At 32.4% G+C, this 16,109-nt stretch overlaps 1 protein-coding gene across 1 annotated transcript in view; it reads left to right on the forward strand.

Annotated features, from left to right (window-relative positions):
* Positions 1-16,109, forward strand: part of LOC109377930 (kelch-like protein 1) — a gene marked incomplete at both ends in the record, with an annotated part of 119,501 nt that overhangs the window by 91,813 nt on the left and 11,579 nt on the right. Inside the window, 2 exons of the mRNA XM_019634400.1 lie at positions 10,542-10,611; positions 11,704-11,889. Coding sequence (XP_019489945.1) covers positions 10,542-10,611; positions 11,704-11,889 — 256 coding nt within the window. The remainder of the gene's footprint in view (positions 1-10,541; positions 10,612-11,703; positions 11,890-16,109) is intronic.

Raw genomic sequence — 16,109 nt, forward strand, 5'->3', positions numbered from 1 at the left:
TCATGGTCTATAATCCTTCAATTATGTTGCTGTTTTGAGTTTACCTGTATTTTGTGGAATATTTTTCATCTGTATTTGTAAGGGATATTGGTATATTGTTTTCTTTTCTTGTGATCTCTTTGTCTGGCTTGAGTATTATGTTAATACTGACTTTATAGAATGAGTTGGTAAATGTTCACTGGTCTTCTGTCTTGTAGAAGAGTGTGTGAAGGATTGGTGTTAATTCTTCTTTAAACATTTAGCAGAAGTAATCAATAAAGCCAAGAGAACTGGGGCTTTGTGTGAATTTTTGAACACTGGGGTAATATTTTTTACAAGTTTCAGGTGTACAAAACAACATAGTGATTAGACATTTATATATCCCACAAATGATAACCCCAATAAGTCTGTTATCCATTTGACACTGTACAGTTATTAAAATATTATTGAGTATATTCCCTATGTTGTACTTTATATCCCTGTGACTATTTTTGTTTAATTATAGTTGATATTTGATATTATTTTATATTAGTTTCAGGTGTACAGCATAGTGGTTAGACATTTATATATTTTATGAAGTGATCTCCCCGGTAAGTCTAGCACCATCTGACCTTATATGTAGTTTTTTACAATATTACTGACTATATGCCCCATACTGTGTTTTGCAGTAAGATGAAGCTTTAGTTGGGTAAAAAAGGATGCCCTACAAGTGAAGGTGTCCAGAGAGCTGCCAGACAGGTCAGATAATAACAATTCCCCAAGGAACTGACTTTAAGGATCCTCCCAGTCTGCACAGCCTCCTCCATGACTGCTAGACTGTGGGATATCATGACTACCTTAATCCTGAGGTTGTTGGTTTTCAAGACTACTGCAAAGCTAATGAGGAGACGATGGAAATAGGATATGGCAAAACATCACCAAGTTCATTGTCCTTAGCTAGAGTCAGCTGTTTTTCTTGAATAAATGCTCCTCAGATATTTTTAAGCCTTTATTTATTTCCCAGAGACATGAGTTTGACACCTTTCACCAATGTTCTCATTATTTTTATGGAGTAGCGGATCTTTGGAGGTCTTTACTCTGCCATTCCTGCAGATGTCAACATTAAGGATTGATTTAATTTGGGTACAGTAAGCAGAAACTGACCAGTCCATGAGCAAAAGAAGTCTCTTAAAGGTATAATGGTTATTAAAAGTTTAGAAATTATATACATTGTCTAGTCATCACCAACAGGAAAACATTTTCAAAGGAATGAGAATGATACTTGTATTGGCCCTTTGTCAACAATTCTGGCAAATGTTGATTCTTCCCCTCAGATGGAAGGTCAGCCAATCTTGAGCTAAAAAATAATACAAACATAATGTATGTATCCCCAAACTATATACTTTAACAAAACAAACACATAAACAAAACACGATGGTTAGCTTAGACAATTGACTGGATATCCAGGAACCTGCCTGAAACCAAGACAGACTTGATGAAAACTGCATACATGCCTTTGAAAGTCTGGTGAGGAAAAAGATGCGTCCGTGAAAGGCTGGAACTGGCATCTCTGCTTCTATCTACTCTGGATCTGTAAGGCAGCTTTGAGTCACCTTGCCCTAGAAACTAGACATTGCTGCAAACTTTGCCAATTCAAAAACAAAAACAAAAAAAGCGAATATTTATTTTCCTTGATTGCTTTGCTCATTCCAATTTTAAAGTTCCTGTCGGGAGCACCTGATTGACTAAGCTTAACTCATAGGCATTCATTTTTCAAAGTTAGGAAAAAAGAATTCAACTTACTTAAATTTATAAAGTTCCTAAATGTATGTATGAAGAAAGTCAACCTAAAGTGACATTTACTATGAGGTTTTCTGTTTTTTTTTCTGTGTTTTACAAAGTATACTTATATAAAACAATTAATGAATGCGCTGAAGAAAATATCAGCATAATAAAACCTTGCATTTATTTGTGATATAACCCATTAGACTAGAAAATCTCATTCTAAATTGTCAATTTTCATTGTCTTAAAAGGAACACTTGCTTCAGTTTAGCCCATTTCTTTAATTATATCAGTATATGTTTGTCCTGTTCATGTCTCTTTTACTTATAAAACAGCTTTTCACAAGACCAAGATGGCCTGTGTTTTTTTGAAAGGTTTCTCTCTTCAAAGTTTTGCAATTTTTCACAAGGAAACAAAATTCAATACTGCCCACTCAGTTTTTTCTATCAGACATTCAAATATATATATATATATATATATATATATATATATATGAAAATATAGATATATAATGGATGCATTGGAATTAAAATAAAAGACAATTCTTTTGATAATACACATTCCTATAGACATACTGAATTACACACACACACAGAGATACGCACAGACCCACACTTTTCAGTACTTATGTATGTCTGGTTGATAAAATAGGGAAAATTCTGAAGAGGATATGGGACATGAAACAAGTTTTTAGAGCAGGTAACTTTACCATTTTCATCTGAAATTTTAATATTTGAGTAAACAGAAAATCATAAGGTCACCTTGCTTATTACTTATGCAGCTGTGAGCTAGATATAGACATGTGTGTACAGTTTAAAAATATTTTAGAGCTTTTATTTCTTCACTTTCATTTTACCAGTTCCTCCTGTAAACATGACAGACACACACCATTAGTAATGCCAGCAAAAAAAAGAAAGGAAGGTAGGGAGGGGAAACAGCAACAAACTCCAGGACTCTGGACTCTATAAAATATGATCATATAGGATTATAGGCATATACTCTGATTTATAAACTATAAGTATCACTGAAATCCTCATTTCTATTTAGTCTTCTGTGGTCATGTTACCTGTTGAATTCTAAGATTAGATATTCCCTGGTTTCTTCCCACTAAACTATGTTCTTGTTCAAATAAACACTTATTGAAGACTTTTTAGTGCTAAGAATTCCATTAGGTGTTGGGTAAATAGAGATGAATAGGAAGCGATGCCTACCTTCAATATTATACACGCTAGTTATATACACTAGTTGTAAATGCTCTCTTAGAAATAAATGAAACATATATCCAGGTACAGATATTGTTCTACTTAACTATTATTCATTTTCAGAAGTAAAATTTCATATCACAAAAATGTGTGATTGATCGTCAACTTGATTCCTCTACAATCTGTGAATATCCCATCTCTTAAATAGTCAAGAATTATGTTTTAACCCTTTACATGGTACTCTACTAAGGAATATAGACAGACATTGTATTATGCAATGGTGTTAAGAATTTGTAGACTGAATAAAAATAATTCTCTTTACTATATTGTGCTTTGATATAATGCTGGCGGCTTCTTGAACATCTTCCGGAACACTGGCCCTCGAAACTAGGATCTGAATACAGTTTCTCGTCTTTGAAAAGCCTTTAGAGATGTACCTTTCTGATCTAAGAGACACAATATTAATTTTCCCTTTTTGAGCAGTTGGTCAGTTTTTATCCCAAGAATGTTGTAGATAATGTAACCAGGTTTTCCTCTGTGAGTTAAAGGTTATAAAGTCTAGAATTAAATTTGCAGCCTAATAGTAACAAATATGCATGCATTATGTTGTAGCTATCTCATACTTAGCTCTAGTTTATATTTCTTTGCTTGTTTTGCTATCTTGTTTAGCAGCTAGTTTTAATCAAATATATCTACCTCTATTTCATATATTTTTGGAATCACCTTAATTTTTCAATAATAAAATCCAGCATTAGGTTAAAGATATGGCTAGGAGAATTAGTCTAGTTAAATACGAGGGAGGCTTGTGTAAGAATGTTTACTGGTTAAATCATTCAACAAGCTTTAAAATTGCACTACATACTATAATACTCATGTTAGAATAATAAGATGAATAAGAAACCACTTCAGTTCCTGTTATTCTGGTTTTGACTGCTGAATTATTGCTTGTTTCTGCTTTTGTAGAATTTATCTGGGGAGATGATTTCATTTCATATTTTAACTTTTTTCATAGATGTCTTCAACCTGAATGACCATGCAAATCTTATATGCCTCAATTTAAAATGCATCTTAAAACTATGTTTAATAGAAAAATGCCTTCATTCTTAATAATTTCCATTTCAATGTGCAGGTAGTAATGGGATGCTAAAATAATCAAAACAAGCAAAAATAATTATTTAGACTAATAGCTATTTAAACCGAGAGCATCTAAGAGAATACTTACTCCAGAATCTTATTTTTACAAATGAGAAAAAACAGAGCCAGAAAGATTAAGTAGCTTGTTAAAGTTCATGCAGCTCATTAGTGGCAAAGCTTGGTTTGGAATTTTCCACAGATTTGAAGTTTGTTTTGGTTTGCTTTGCTTTTTGCATTGATTTTCTACTGTATTGTGATTATTTGTTTATTACTATTTCTAGAATATATCAAGTTCATTCTTCACAGTGAGTGTGATGAGTTTAGGGACAGAGCCAAATTTTGTGGGGCTTAAAGATGAGATCCTCTTTACGAAGGAGAAATGTAATTGCCATGTGAACACATTGTTAGAACCCCTTCATGGGTCCAGAAGGAGCCTCCTAAGGGAGGGGCCCTGAACCCCTAAGCTGCATCAGCCTCACAGGAAATCTCTTATCAATGAGTAGGATTATCAAAGTTAACTCTTTAAAACCATATTTTGTTTTAGTCTATCGATCATGTAATTTGATATGTTTTTCTTTTTATGAGGAATACTAAGGATGGGGTTATACTACACATAAATTCATACTGCATTCAAGAGTATATTAACAGTTTACATCATATAAACCTTTCCTTTTAATATTTCCTCAACAGTGGAAAATCTTTGACGTTTTTGAGCTGGGGTAGTTTGTGCTATTGGAAGATTAATCTCAATCTCACAGAAGCATCAAAAATCAGTTGAAGAACAAATATACGTAGGTAGTAAGTTGAGTTAGAAAGCTGCTGAAATATTTGATGTGAGAATTAGGTAAGGCTTAAATTATGGAAAAAACAAAAGGAAGAACAGATTGTAAAAGATATTCTAGAAGTAGAAACTTTCATTAAAATCATTAGTATGTGATTAATCTATTAAAATTGTGTGGAGTTCATTTTATTATAAGGATTGATGGCAGTGATTATGTTAATGTAGACTGATATTTCTTGATTGAGAATCTTGATAGATTGTTAAAACAGTTTTAATTTGTAAATATATAAAATTTGTTAAAATGTGTAAATCATGTATGACAAATATGTTTTTCCTCACTACCCCTTTGATACACAAAACTTATTTATGTTAAAGCAAATAATATATACATCTAATTTGGCATTAATTAGAATAGTTTTTGTCTTAAGCAAATAATTCAAGGTCAAACCTGAAATAAAAAGTCATGGGTAAAATATTTGTTTTCATTTCCAAACATACCTCTTAATGATTTAATCATTAACAAATGTAGTGTTAATTTATTTAAACTAGATACACACGCACCTATCTTCGTTCCTGTTTCTTTTCTAAAAGGGGAGAGAAACACCTTACTATAATAGCAACTGCCCCTTTCATATAGATAATGTGTAGCAGATAACCAAAATTTTCTAAGTTGTCAATTTACAGCAAGTAGCAAAATTGGTAAAAGATTGCTCGTTTTTCAAAAAACTAATTTATACTAACATTACTATCCATCACACTTGTTCCAGCTAAGCTTGTTCCGGTTTGCATTCCGCATTTCTTAGGACAAACGTGGTTGATTGCCTAACCACCAGCTACCCGACTTTATCTTTTGTAAGATAACCTTTTACATGGATACCATGTTACCAGTGCAGGAAGTGTCACAAAGGCAACCCCATTAGCTGAGCCAGTTATGAGTGTAGGGATGGGATTCTAACAGCCTTGGACAAGGAAGTATGGGGGAAATCTGTGGGGATATTTCTGAGAATTTCTTCCATTGACAAGACAAAGGATATCTATGCATACTTCCTTTTGTCTCCCCATTACTCATTTTCCCATTCATATTCTTGAATGATTGAAGTAGTATTATTATTTATTTATTATTATTATTATTATTATTATTATTATTATATTAATCATCATCATTCTGTGCTCATTTGATTATACAGAGTTAGACACAAAAAAAGCTACTAAAATAAATATACATATAAATATATATATATATTCTATACATTTTTAAAACTTTCATAACTTTTTATGCTTAAACTATATTTATATAGAGACATTTTTTAATGTAGACCCTTTTTCACTGTTTTTGTCTCACAGTCAAGTGCAGTATGTAAAACTGAGAAGAGAAAAATTCAGAGGGTCACAGAGGAATCTCCAACGATCTATTACAAAGCAACCATATATTGTGGAAGATCGAATTCTCCAAGCACACCATATTAGTTTCCTAGGGCTGCCATGACAGATTACCACAAAGTTGGCTTAAAATGTATTCTCTCACTATTCTGTAGGCCAAAAGTCCAAAATTGATGTGTTGGCAAGGCCACTTTCCCGCTAGCGGCTCTAGGGGAGAATCCTTCCTTGCCTCGTCCAGCATTTGGAGACTCCAGCTGTTGCCTGACTTGTGGCCACATCCCTCCAATCTCTGCTCTTTATTCACATCGCCTCCTCTCTGTCTGTCAAATCGCCCCTGTATTTCTCCTACAAGGCCACGTTGAATTAGGGACCACCTGTCTAAGTCAACATGATCTCTTTATCTCAAGAGCCTTAACTTAATCATACCTGCGAAACCTATCTATCTATACATAAGGTAACATTCACATGTTCTAGGAATTCGGACATGGACACGCCTTTTTTTAGACTTCCATTCAAGGCACTATGCATACTTTCCTAAAAATTCGGATGATTTTAGTGCTACAAATGAAATTTCAAAATTTGGTAGAGACACGATTTCATAGGTATTTAAAGTCTATTTAAATAGTTATTTGCTTCTATATTTACATATATATGTTTATATTTACTGTTATATCATTTTTTAAAACCATGAAGTATTAAAGCATCTGTAACTAGCTTTTATTAGCTACCTTCTTTAGACAGATTTTTATGTGGGGACTCAACATTTGCAGATTTGAAACAGCTAATATACAGTAATGAAAAAGAGCTAATGTAATTCATGAAAAAAAATCATACCTTTGAAGGCTAATTCTTTTTATATTTGATTGCTACTTCCATCTTGTTATATGTCCCCACCCCCAACCCCCCATCATGGATGAATAATATTCAAATATAAACATATTAAATCAGTGAAACAATTTGGTATTTATACATTATTTGTATCACCCTGAAATTTAGAATACACGTTTGGAAAATAGAATTCTTAAAGCAAAATTGGGTTATTTGATGCATATTGCTAAGGATTTGGGTATATTCTAAAAAGTCGGAGAAGTTGAATACTCCTGAGTTCAATCTATGAGAATGAAGTCAACCTGTTTAGGAGTAAAACCCAAAACATAAGGGGTATAACTAGACTGAATGCTTCCTTGTGGCAAAGGCAGGATCTGAGCATCTGGGAGCAAGACCACCACAGAGCTGTAAAACGCCCTGAGAGCATTTTAGGTCTTCGCTCTTATTGGTCCCCCATGTTTAACAGCAGACCCAAGGGAACCTCATTGCCTATGTGGTTGCTTCGCCCCTGTCCGTTGTGTGAGCATTCAGACAGCATGCCTTTGCTTTAGTCATTTGCTGCATCTAGCTGCAAACGGCTAAAGTTACCAGAATATATATATATTTTTTTCCTGAGTGGCTGTGTGCCCATCTAAAAAATAGTGGCTCTATTATGATAGGATAAGGAGAAAACAGGGTAGGGGCCAATTATCAGTCACTGCAACATGGATATTATAGAAATCAAATGTAAGTGTTTAGCCTTTTGAAAATGCTATAGAAAGGTTTGGACTCTAATTATAAAATGATTTTAGTTTTGAATCAAACGCTCATTACCTTACATGAAATTAGTATGTACTGATATGATAACTAAGTACGGGACTATCTAAGAAATAATTTCCAACATTTTTGTATGCCTATCGGTAAGCTAATTTTGACTCCAATAGATTTTTCATACATTATAAATGTATTAGTTATTCACCCTAATAGGTTTCCATAAATTATATAAACATATTAATTATTTACAATTATAATCACTATAAAACATGCAAAGATAGACATTAAATCATAAGGAAATATAATTTCTGACATGTTATTTGCATATCCAAATGATTGTATTATGCGCCCTCTTGGGTGGAGGTCCTCCGCTTTGGACACCACTGGTCCTTCTTTAATGTGTATATGATTCCTGGATGATCTTCTTAAAATGAAAATTCTAATTAAGTAGGTCTAGGGTGGGGATATTTTGTAGGATTATATAAAAAATATCCCTAGCAGTTAAAACCCACGGGAAAGTGCTGAGCTTTAACTTTTGTTATTTGACCTAAAAATTAAGGATGGTTTTGCTAATTTCACAGAGCTATCTTGATGGAAAATTATTGGAAAAATTCTAGTAGATATTCCACTGCAGAATTCTGAAGGGAAATAATATGTGCAAGAACTATAATTTAAAATACATAAATTATTATTTGTATTAAAAAATGAATATTTGGTAACTAAACATCAAAAAGACATTTACTTTTTTTAATCAGAAGTAAGCAAGCAATTAATCGAGAGACATATGAAAATGACCTTAAATATTTCTACAGTTTTCATTAGATTATTTTTTAATGCAGGTTTAATATTGTTACTGAACAAAGCACAGAAAATATTTTTACATTGTTAACCTTGCTTTACTGCATCTGTAAAGATATTTTTAGTAAACATAAGGAAGTAATGGAAGTATTATTTTGATTTGGAAGTTATTCTGGTCCAATTTTACATGCTACTTAACGAAGCCCTTCTGAAAGGGATTATCACAGCTGCAAGAAATATGAAAACTGTATTATAAGGCATCCAGAGTTCAGAAATCCCGGGTTCATCTACAAGAACATCTTTCTTTATAATCTGTAAGCATAAAGTATAAATATTTTCAAGAAAAACTTGACTATTTTCCAAATTTGGGTTGTTAAAATAAACAACAATCCTCTGAATATAGTACTTGCTCAACTATTTAGTTATAAGCAGAGATGTTTGAGAGAGGAATTTAAGTTTGGGGAGTGATGACATATCTTACAATTACTCTTTTATCCTGCTTGTAGTTCTTAAAATCTCAGCTTTAATAACTCTTTCTAAGAGAAATCATACTGACCATGATATTTACATAATAATTAAAATTTATTAAGATTTTATTATCTGCCAAACACTGTTACATGACTTTTATATTTAAGCTTCGATAAATGATATGAGGTAGGTACACTTCAAGAATGAGTATACTGAGGTATAAGGAATTTTGGATTTTTTTTCCAGCATTGCATAGCTGGTACAATTAGATTGGAATTTGAGCCCAGGCAATTAATTATTCTTCAAAACCAGAGCTGTTAACTACTGCATTTCTCTGCCTCTGGCCCTGAGATTCTTGCTCACAATACTTTAGTTAATTAAAGAATAGTAATTTTTTATATCTTTTAATAATTTTATGTGCTGATTATGTGTATTTTCCTTTAGAATGTAGCTTTTATTTTATCTCCAGCAGCAGACATGGAAAACTTTCTAATTTTTTTAGAACAACTGAATAGATACCTATGTTAAAAGATTAATGGTTTATATAGATTTTTTTGTTTATTGTAACTAATATTTACTTATTCTTATAACTCAATTGCTGGGTTTTGCTTTCTGTAATAATTACAGTGCCTAATTATAAAACATTTCAAATTTTTGTAAAAGCTTGATCATGTTTGCACTAACCAATGTTAAATTTATCTTCACTGGTGTTCCTAAATTACAATTACATGTTAAGAATTCTTAAAATGCCCTTAAAATGATTTAGAAATAATTTTAGATTTTTGAAAATATTTTAAAGTATTATTGTCAAAATCTTTCTCTCAAAGACATTTTATTTTTATATCCTGATTATTCTGATTACCATTTATATTATGCACATTTATATGCTTATAGGACATTTATATATCCTCTTCTATGAATTTCCTTTTTATAGCCTCTCTGAGACTTGAACATGAAGATAATAAGAACAATTATAATTGTTATTGAGTGGCTGTAATGTAGCAGATTCTGTTCTAAGTGCTTTATATACATTAATTTATATAATATTCACCATACCAGCATGAGATCATTACTATAATTCTTCTCACTTTAGTGATGAGGAAATTGCAATATAGAGACATTAAGAAACCATGTAGAGAAAAATTGTAAACACACATGTATAAAGCAAATCCAATGTATTAATGATAGATTAATACATTTGATTACATTATTTATTAAATGTTTACATTAAAAATAAACTTAGAAGTCTTATACAAATTTAAATTCTAGCCTTGAAGAAACATCTAGTATCTGAGTAAGCATCCTAGTTACATCATGCATAGCTATGAAAACTGAATAAAATACATCAAATTTTTGAAGGCATCAGAGAGAAACCAAAGCTGCCAGCACTTAAGAAGCCAGATTTCAAAGGGATGAGTACTGAGATAAACTCAATGTTTACTTCTGCTTTTTCCAGGCTCTTTTGTATCACAGGGTCAAAGGAGCAAAGCAAAATCTGATAACCAGGGCTTGCTACACTTTCTGAGGTATAGAGGCACATATTAGAATTCAGAGCTTCCATGGAGGACCTACCACACAAGAAGTACCAAGACTTGGGAGAGACAGGAACTGTCTGAGAGTAAAAGTCTAAACATCCTCTGTTTTGCATATGTCTCAGGATTTCTTGTATCCTTGAAATTATTAGTAAATCTTGGTCATGTGTAAGATCACTCATTCATGTGAACCTTATTTAATAATTTGACCACCTGTTTGATAAAGTGATTCATTTGTGTTACCTCTACAATGAACTGAAACATGAGGACAGGGAGAAAAAAAAAACTAAATAAATAACAACAACTACAAGGGCAATGTTGGAGAAAGAAAATGGAAAAATGAATGGAAGAACTATGTAGAAAAAACATTAAAATTTTATGTAAAGATAATCAGTTATTACATTAAATATAGATAGATTAAATAACCACATAAGTCCAAGATCAGCATACTGGAATAAAAACAGTCTTAATGTAATTTCATTAATAATTGATAAATGAGACCTGTAAGGTGAGAAGCATTATTGAATAAAAAAATAAATATTTCATAACTTAAAAAAAATCAATTCAGAAAGAAAAAATCAATTCCTAAATATATATAAACATAACATTAAAATAAAGTAAAAGAAACAAAATGTATAATATTATATTGCAAATTTTTAAAAAAATTTAAAAAGTTACTGGGAGAAAGTAAAGAAATTCATAATAAAATAAAAGTAGATACTATGTTCTGTTCAAATTTATATTACATTGCTTCATACAACATTGCTTAAAGTGATACTCTAAATGATAGTATAGAAATAATCTTCAGAGTAGATGCACAAGATCTACAATCTCTGATCTTTAGAATTTGCTTCTTCACATAGGCATAAATAAGGAAATTTATTTTCTTTATAAAGCATCTGGGTCATATTATTTATTTTTGGTACTAAATTTATTCTCACTTTAATGAAATTATTCAATTTTAGTAAATAGTTTCTACCTCATTGCAATTGTTTCTTAACAGCTAGAGCCTATTTTAAATAGCAACATGATTTTTACTACCCGTTTGATTTTTTTAAAATATCATGGTGAAATAAACCCATTCAGTTTTCATTTCTCCCATGTTTTAGGTGTGACAGTGCTTGAAGGCCCTATTTATGCCGTGGGAGGCCATGATGGCTGGAGCTATCTGAATACGGTGGAGAGGTGGGATCCCCAAAGTCAGCAATGGACTTTCGTGGCCAGTATGTCAATTGCCCGGAGCACAGTTGGTGTAGCAGCATTGAATGGCAAGTGAGTAGATGTCCCCTTTTTTATCTTAAAAATAGTTTTTGAGTCAAGATTCTTTTTAAAATAACTTTTAGTAAGTTGGTTTGATAAAAGTCTTTTTAAATAACTTCAATTTTTGATTTTTTAAAAAAGTTATTAGTCTTGGGGCTGGCCGATTGGCACGTTGGTTAAGAGCTGGCTTGGGACGCCAGAGGGCTCCGGTTCGGATCCCACAAATGAGGGCCAGTGACACTGCCCTCTACAGCTAAGATGCTGAACAACAGCTCAATCTGGAACTGGGCTGCCATGAGTCGCCTGTGTCAGGCGTAGGCTGCAGCCCCTGCTGCAGCGGGTTGCCACAGCTGCATGCCAGCGTGAGGGGCCAGTAGCCAGCGTGAGCGGCCTTCCAGAAGCTGGCGACTGATCTGCCTTTCCCAGGAAGAGCACAATGATGGTGCCAACTTGGGCCAGTGAAGCATCATCCTCCACAACTAGACTGAAGACCAAAAGGACAGCAACTTATCTGTTCCCCTTCCCCCAATTCCCCAACACTGTTCCCACTCCCCAATTCCCCAATAAAAATCTTAAAAAAAAAAAAAAGTTAGTCTTCATGGATAATTGACAGATCAATACTGCATATATTTCTGGTATCTCTCCATATAAAACAGAAACCAAAACTTTACATTAACTGCTGGTTCAAGAAGTATGAGATATATTTCATGAAAATTATGTCCACTAAAGATCTGCATATTTATATTCTTTCTGTTAAAATAGCTTAAGGAGTCTTCAAAAGGCTGCTAAAAGTTTTGTGCTCTCTCTATATTTTTGCACGATTATACTGGTCTGTCCACTTCGCCACTTCCATTCCATTCACCCTAAATCAGTAATTCTCAACCTCAGTACTACAAATACCTTGGGCCAGATAATTCTTTGTTAGGGGTGAGGCTCTCTTTCTCATGCATTATAGGGCGTTTGGCAGCATTTTGAGCTCCTATCCTCCATTCCCACCACAATGTGGCAACTAAAAAAGTCTCCAGACATTGCCTAATATTCTTTGGGAATGGTAAAATATACTACCCCTAATTTCCATGAGAATCCCTACCCTAAACAAAGTTGATAACTAACATCTCCACTGGACTGGGAAACTGCAAAAGTTAACAATCTGTTGTTCTCCTTAATTCTCTTTCCTCTGAAGTCCATTTGCTAAAGCAGTCAGAGCAATCCTTTTACAAATGCAAATAATGTCAGTCCTCTTCAAAGACTTCTTTTGCAGTTAGAATACAATGCATATCTGTATCTAAAGGGACCTACTGAATATGGTCCCTGCCCACTCTTCCTCTTTTCTCTATATATCACCCCAAATTGCCCTTTTATCCATGTGTGTCAATTTGGCAAGCTTGAACCAATTCAACTCCTTTGAATTTGCTCTTTTCTTTGTGGGAGAGGCTGTTCTCACCAATAGTCATGTGCTTGGATCTTTCTCATTGTTCAGATAGTTATTTACGATCCAGCATAGTTAAAGTAGGCCACCCTGCACAGTATCCCAAACTACTTATTCTTGAAATTACTTACCTTATTTTTTGTCTCTTTTCATTAGCCTATATGTTCAATAAATGTTGAGACTCTATCTGCATCATTCATTTTTATACCCCTGGCATAACACACATTTACTATATCTACTGAGTAGATGTTGAATGAATTGCCCTGTCCAATTTAGTTACTCTAAATACTGTTTGACAATATAATTTATTTTCTAAATAGGTGTGTGTGTTTACAAAGTTATATTATAGCACAATGTTAAAAAAGAAAGTATTCCTCTTGCTTAAATTGTAAATAAACATTTCCATGGCATTAAAAACTCTTGGAAATTCTAATTTTACTGGCTATACAATAGTCTACCATATGCAAAACAAACAAAAAACAAAAACCTTAAATGTAAGCAGTCTCTAATTATTTTAATTTAACCATTTTCCATAAATACCTTTTTTCCCCCAGTAATTTTATTTATTTTCCACTTAAACTGGGAAATTTTTTCTTCTAGATCATAGGTTCAATCATTGGCATTTTGTTTACGCGCTTCATTATTTCCAATACAGACTTAAATGTTTGCATTTTAATTTTCCTTGCATGATATCCTTATTTGACACCTCTCTTTCCTGTCTATTTCATATGCACCTTTTTTTCAGTTGGGTGTTAGCATCTTATCTCTAAAATCTCTTGTATTACCGAATGTATATTTTCTGAATTTTTTCAAGAGCACAGTTTACTTACTTTTTCCAAATAGCACAAGTTGTAAAGTGTACGCTTTCTTTGCTTGAGTAATACAGATGTTCTTGTATTAAGGAAAGACTCTTACACATGCTTTATTGTGCTTCATTTTGCTTTCCTATGTACCCATGTGATTTGTCCTGACACAGAGTATTTAAATATCTTAATTGCTCTCACTGTCAGTACTTTCAATTGTTCTTAAAACCCTACTCTCAAAAATTTTGTTAGAAGTGTAATATCAATATCTGTTATTAATTCAAAAACCTATTAGATGAGAAAAGAAAGGTGGAGCAGAACCATGGAAAGCCAAAGCAAATTTCTACCTGTCAATTTAGTTTCATTTTTGTATTTGGTAATGCTACTTTTTGGCAGCATAGTTTTAACTATTGAACTTTCTACTCGTACTAACTTCAATATCAAATAATATCTGTGCATATTCCTGCTATTTCCTTTTGGCTATAGTTAAGAAAAATCCAGAATCTTACTATCACTGCTGCTTTAGAAAACCATTGTGTACAAGTAAAAAGGAGTTCAAATTATATGCACCCTATTGATCCCATAGTGATGGAGTGCTATATAAAAAGTGGTTAGAGATGTTCTTCCAATAGCTTCCTAGTTATACTGAGATTTGTCAGAAGAGGGAATTGAAACTTATTCCTAACTTTCCAACTGATTTCATCTGTAAGTTACCTAAAAGAAATTTGTTGAAATCGTTTCTATGTGAATTAAGTACATACCATTCTCCGCTCCTCTCTTAATACATTAAAAAAAATTCTGTTATACCTGTTAATTGCAATCATAGAGAATATGATTTTTTATGTTAATATTATAATTTTACTTGATTGAGTGCATATATATATATATATATTCATGGATAGTAAAACTTACAATAACAGGACAAATATTCTCTTGGATGTTAATTTTTATAATTCCTATAGAGACAAGCATAGGCATTTTATTGCTTTTTTACTTTTTCTATTATTTATATAGAAGTAACAGTCCATTGATTTATTGGTGATTTTTTCCTTACCATTTACATTAATGCTAATGGCTCATTCCTTGCATTCTTTAGAAAATGGATATCTCATTGATACAGCAAATTTGCTCAACAGGAATGAGAACTATACTCATCCTTTCATTGTCTTATTCATTTGCTACATTATTCTGTAAGGAGAATGCACATATACACATACACACTACATTCAAGTTACTTATGTTATTTACCTTGTTCTAAGTTTTTAAAAATTACCTTGCATTATAATTTTGTGATCCTTACCTAATACTTCCCTTTGAAATATTTTGATATATGTTTGTTTTGTTATAATCTTCTCCAAGCTCAATCAAATAAATGGGATAAATATATAATACATAATATATTTAATGGACAATGTTTTGCAAATTTTCACATGTTGGTATTAGTGTATTTTCGATCCAATTTCTTCTAATGACCCTTTTAAATTGGTTATACATGGAATTCATCATCCAGTTTGTTTTTTTGTTCTTGTATTATTATTATCTTCTTTTTTGCCAGCTAGGATATGTAATATCTTGAGAATTCCTGTTTTACTCTAACACCATTCTTCGTACCACATATCAAACAGAGTGTGATAGTATTTAAAGTTTTTAACCTTGCAATTCGTTACATTTTAATTAAGTACATTTTTCAAAATTTTAATGCTATTCTATGAAAATGTTTTGAATGATTTAATATTTATTTCAAGTAATCTTTATCTTTAAAGAAAAATAATACATCTCTTATATGGGTATCTTCCCCCCGCCCCCAGGTATGATTTAATGGCCTCAAAATTCTGTGGTTTGATGACTCTCTACTAATGTCTTGATGCTTTTTCTGTTTTACTCAGAGAGAAACATAATCACTAGAAAGTGACCTTTCACTTCAGACCCATAGTAGAAAATTGTTTCAACATCACCCTTTGACAGTTGTTTATTTTTTTTTCTCATCTCTACTGATGTGT

This window comes from Hipposideros armiger, unplaced genomic scaffold (assembly GCF_001890085.2).
Source record: "Hipposideros armiger isolate ML-2016 unplaced genomic scaffold, ASM189008v1 scaffold_1636, whole genome shotgun sequence".
Classification (NCBI taxonomy): Eukaryota; Metazoa; Chordata; class Mammalia; order Chiroptera; family Hipposideridae; genus Hipposideros; species Hipposideros armiger.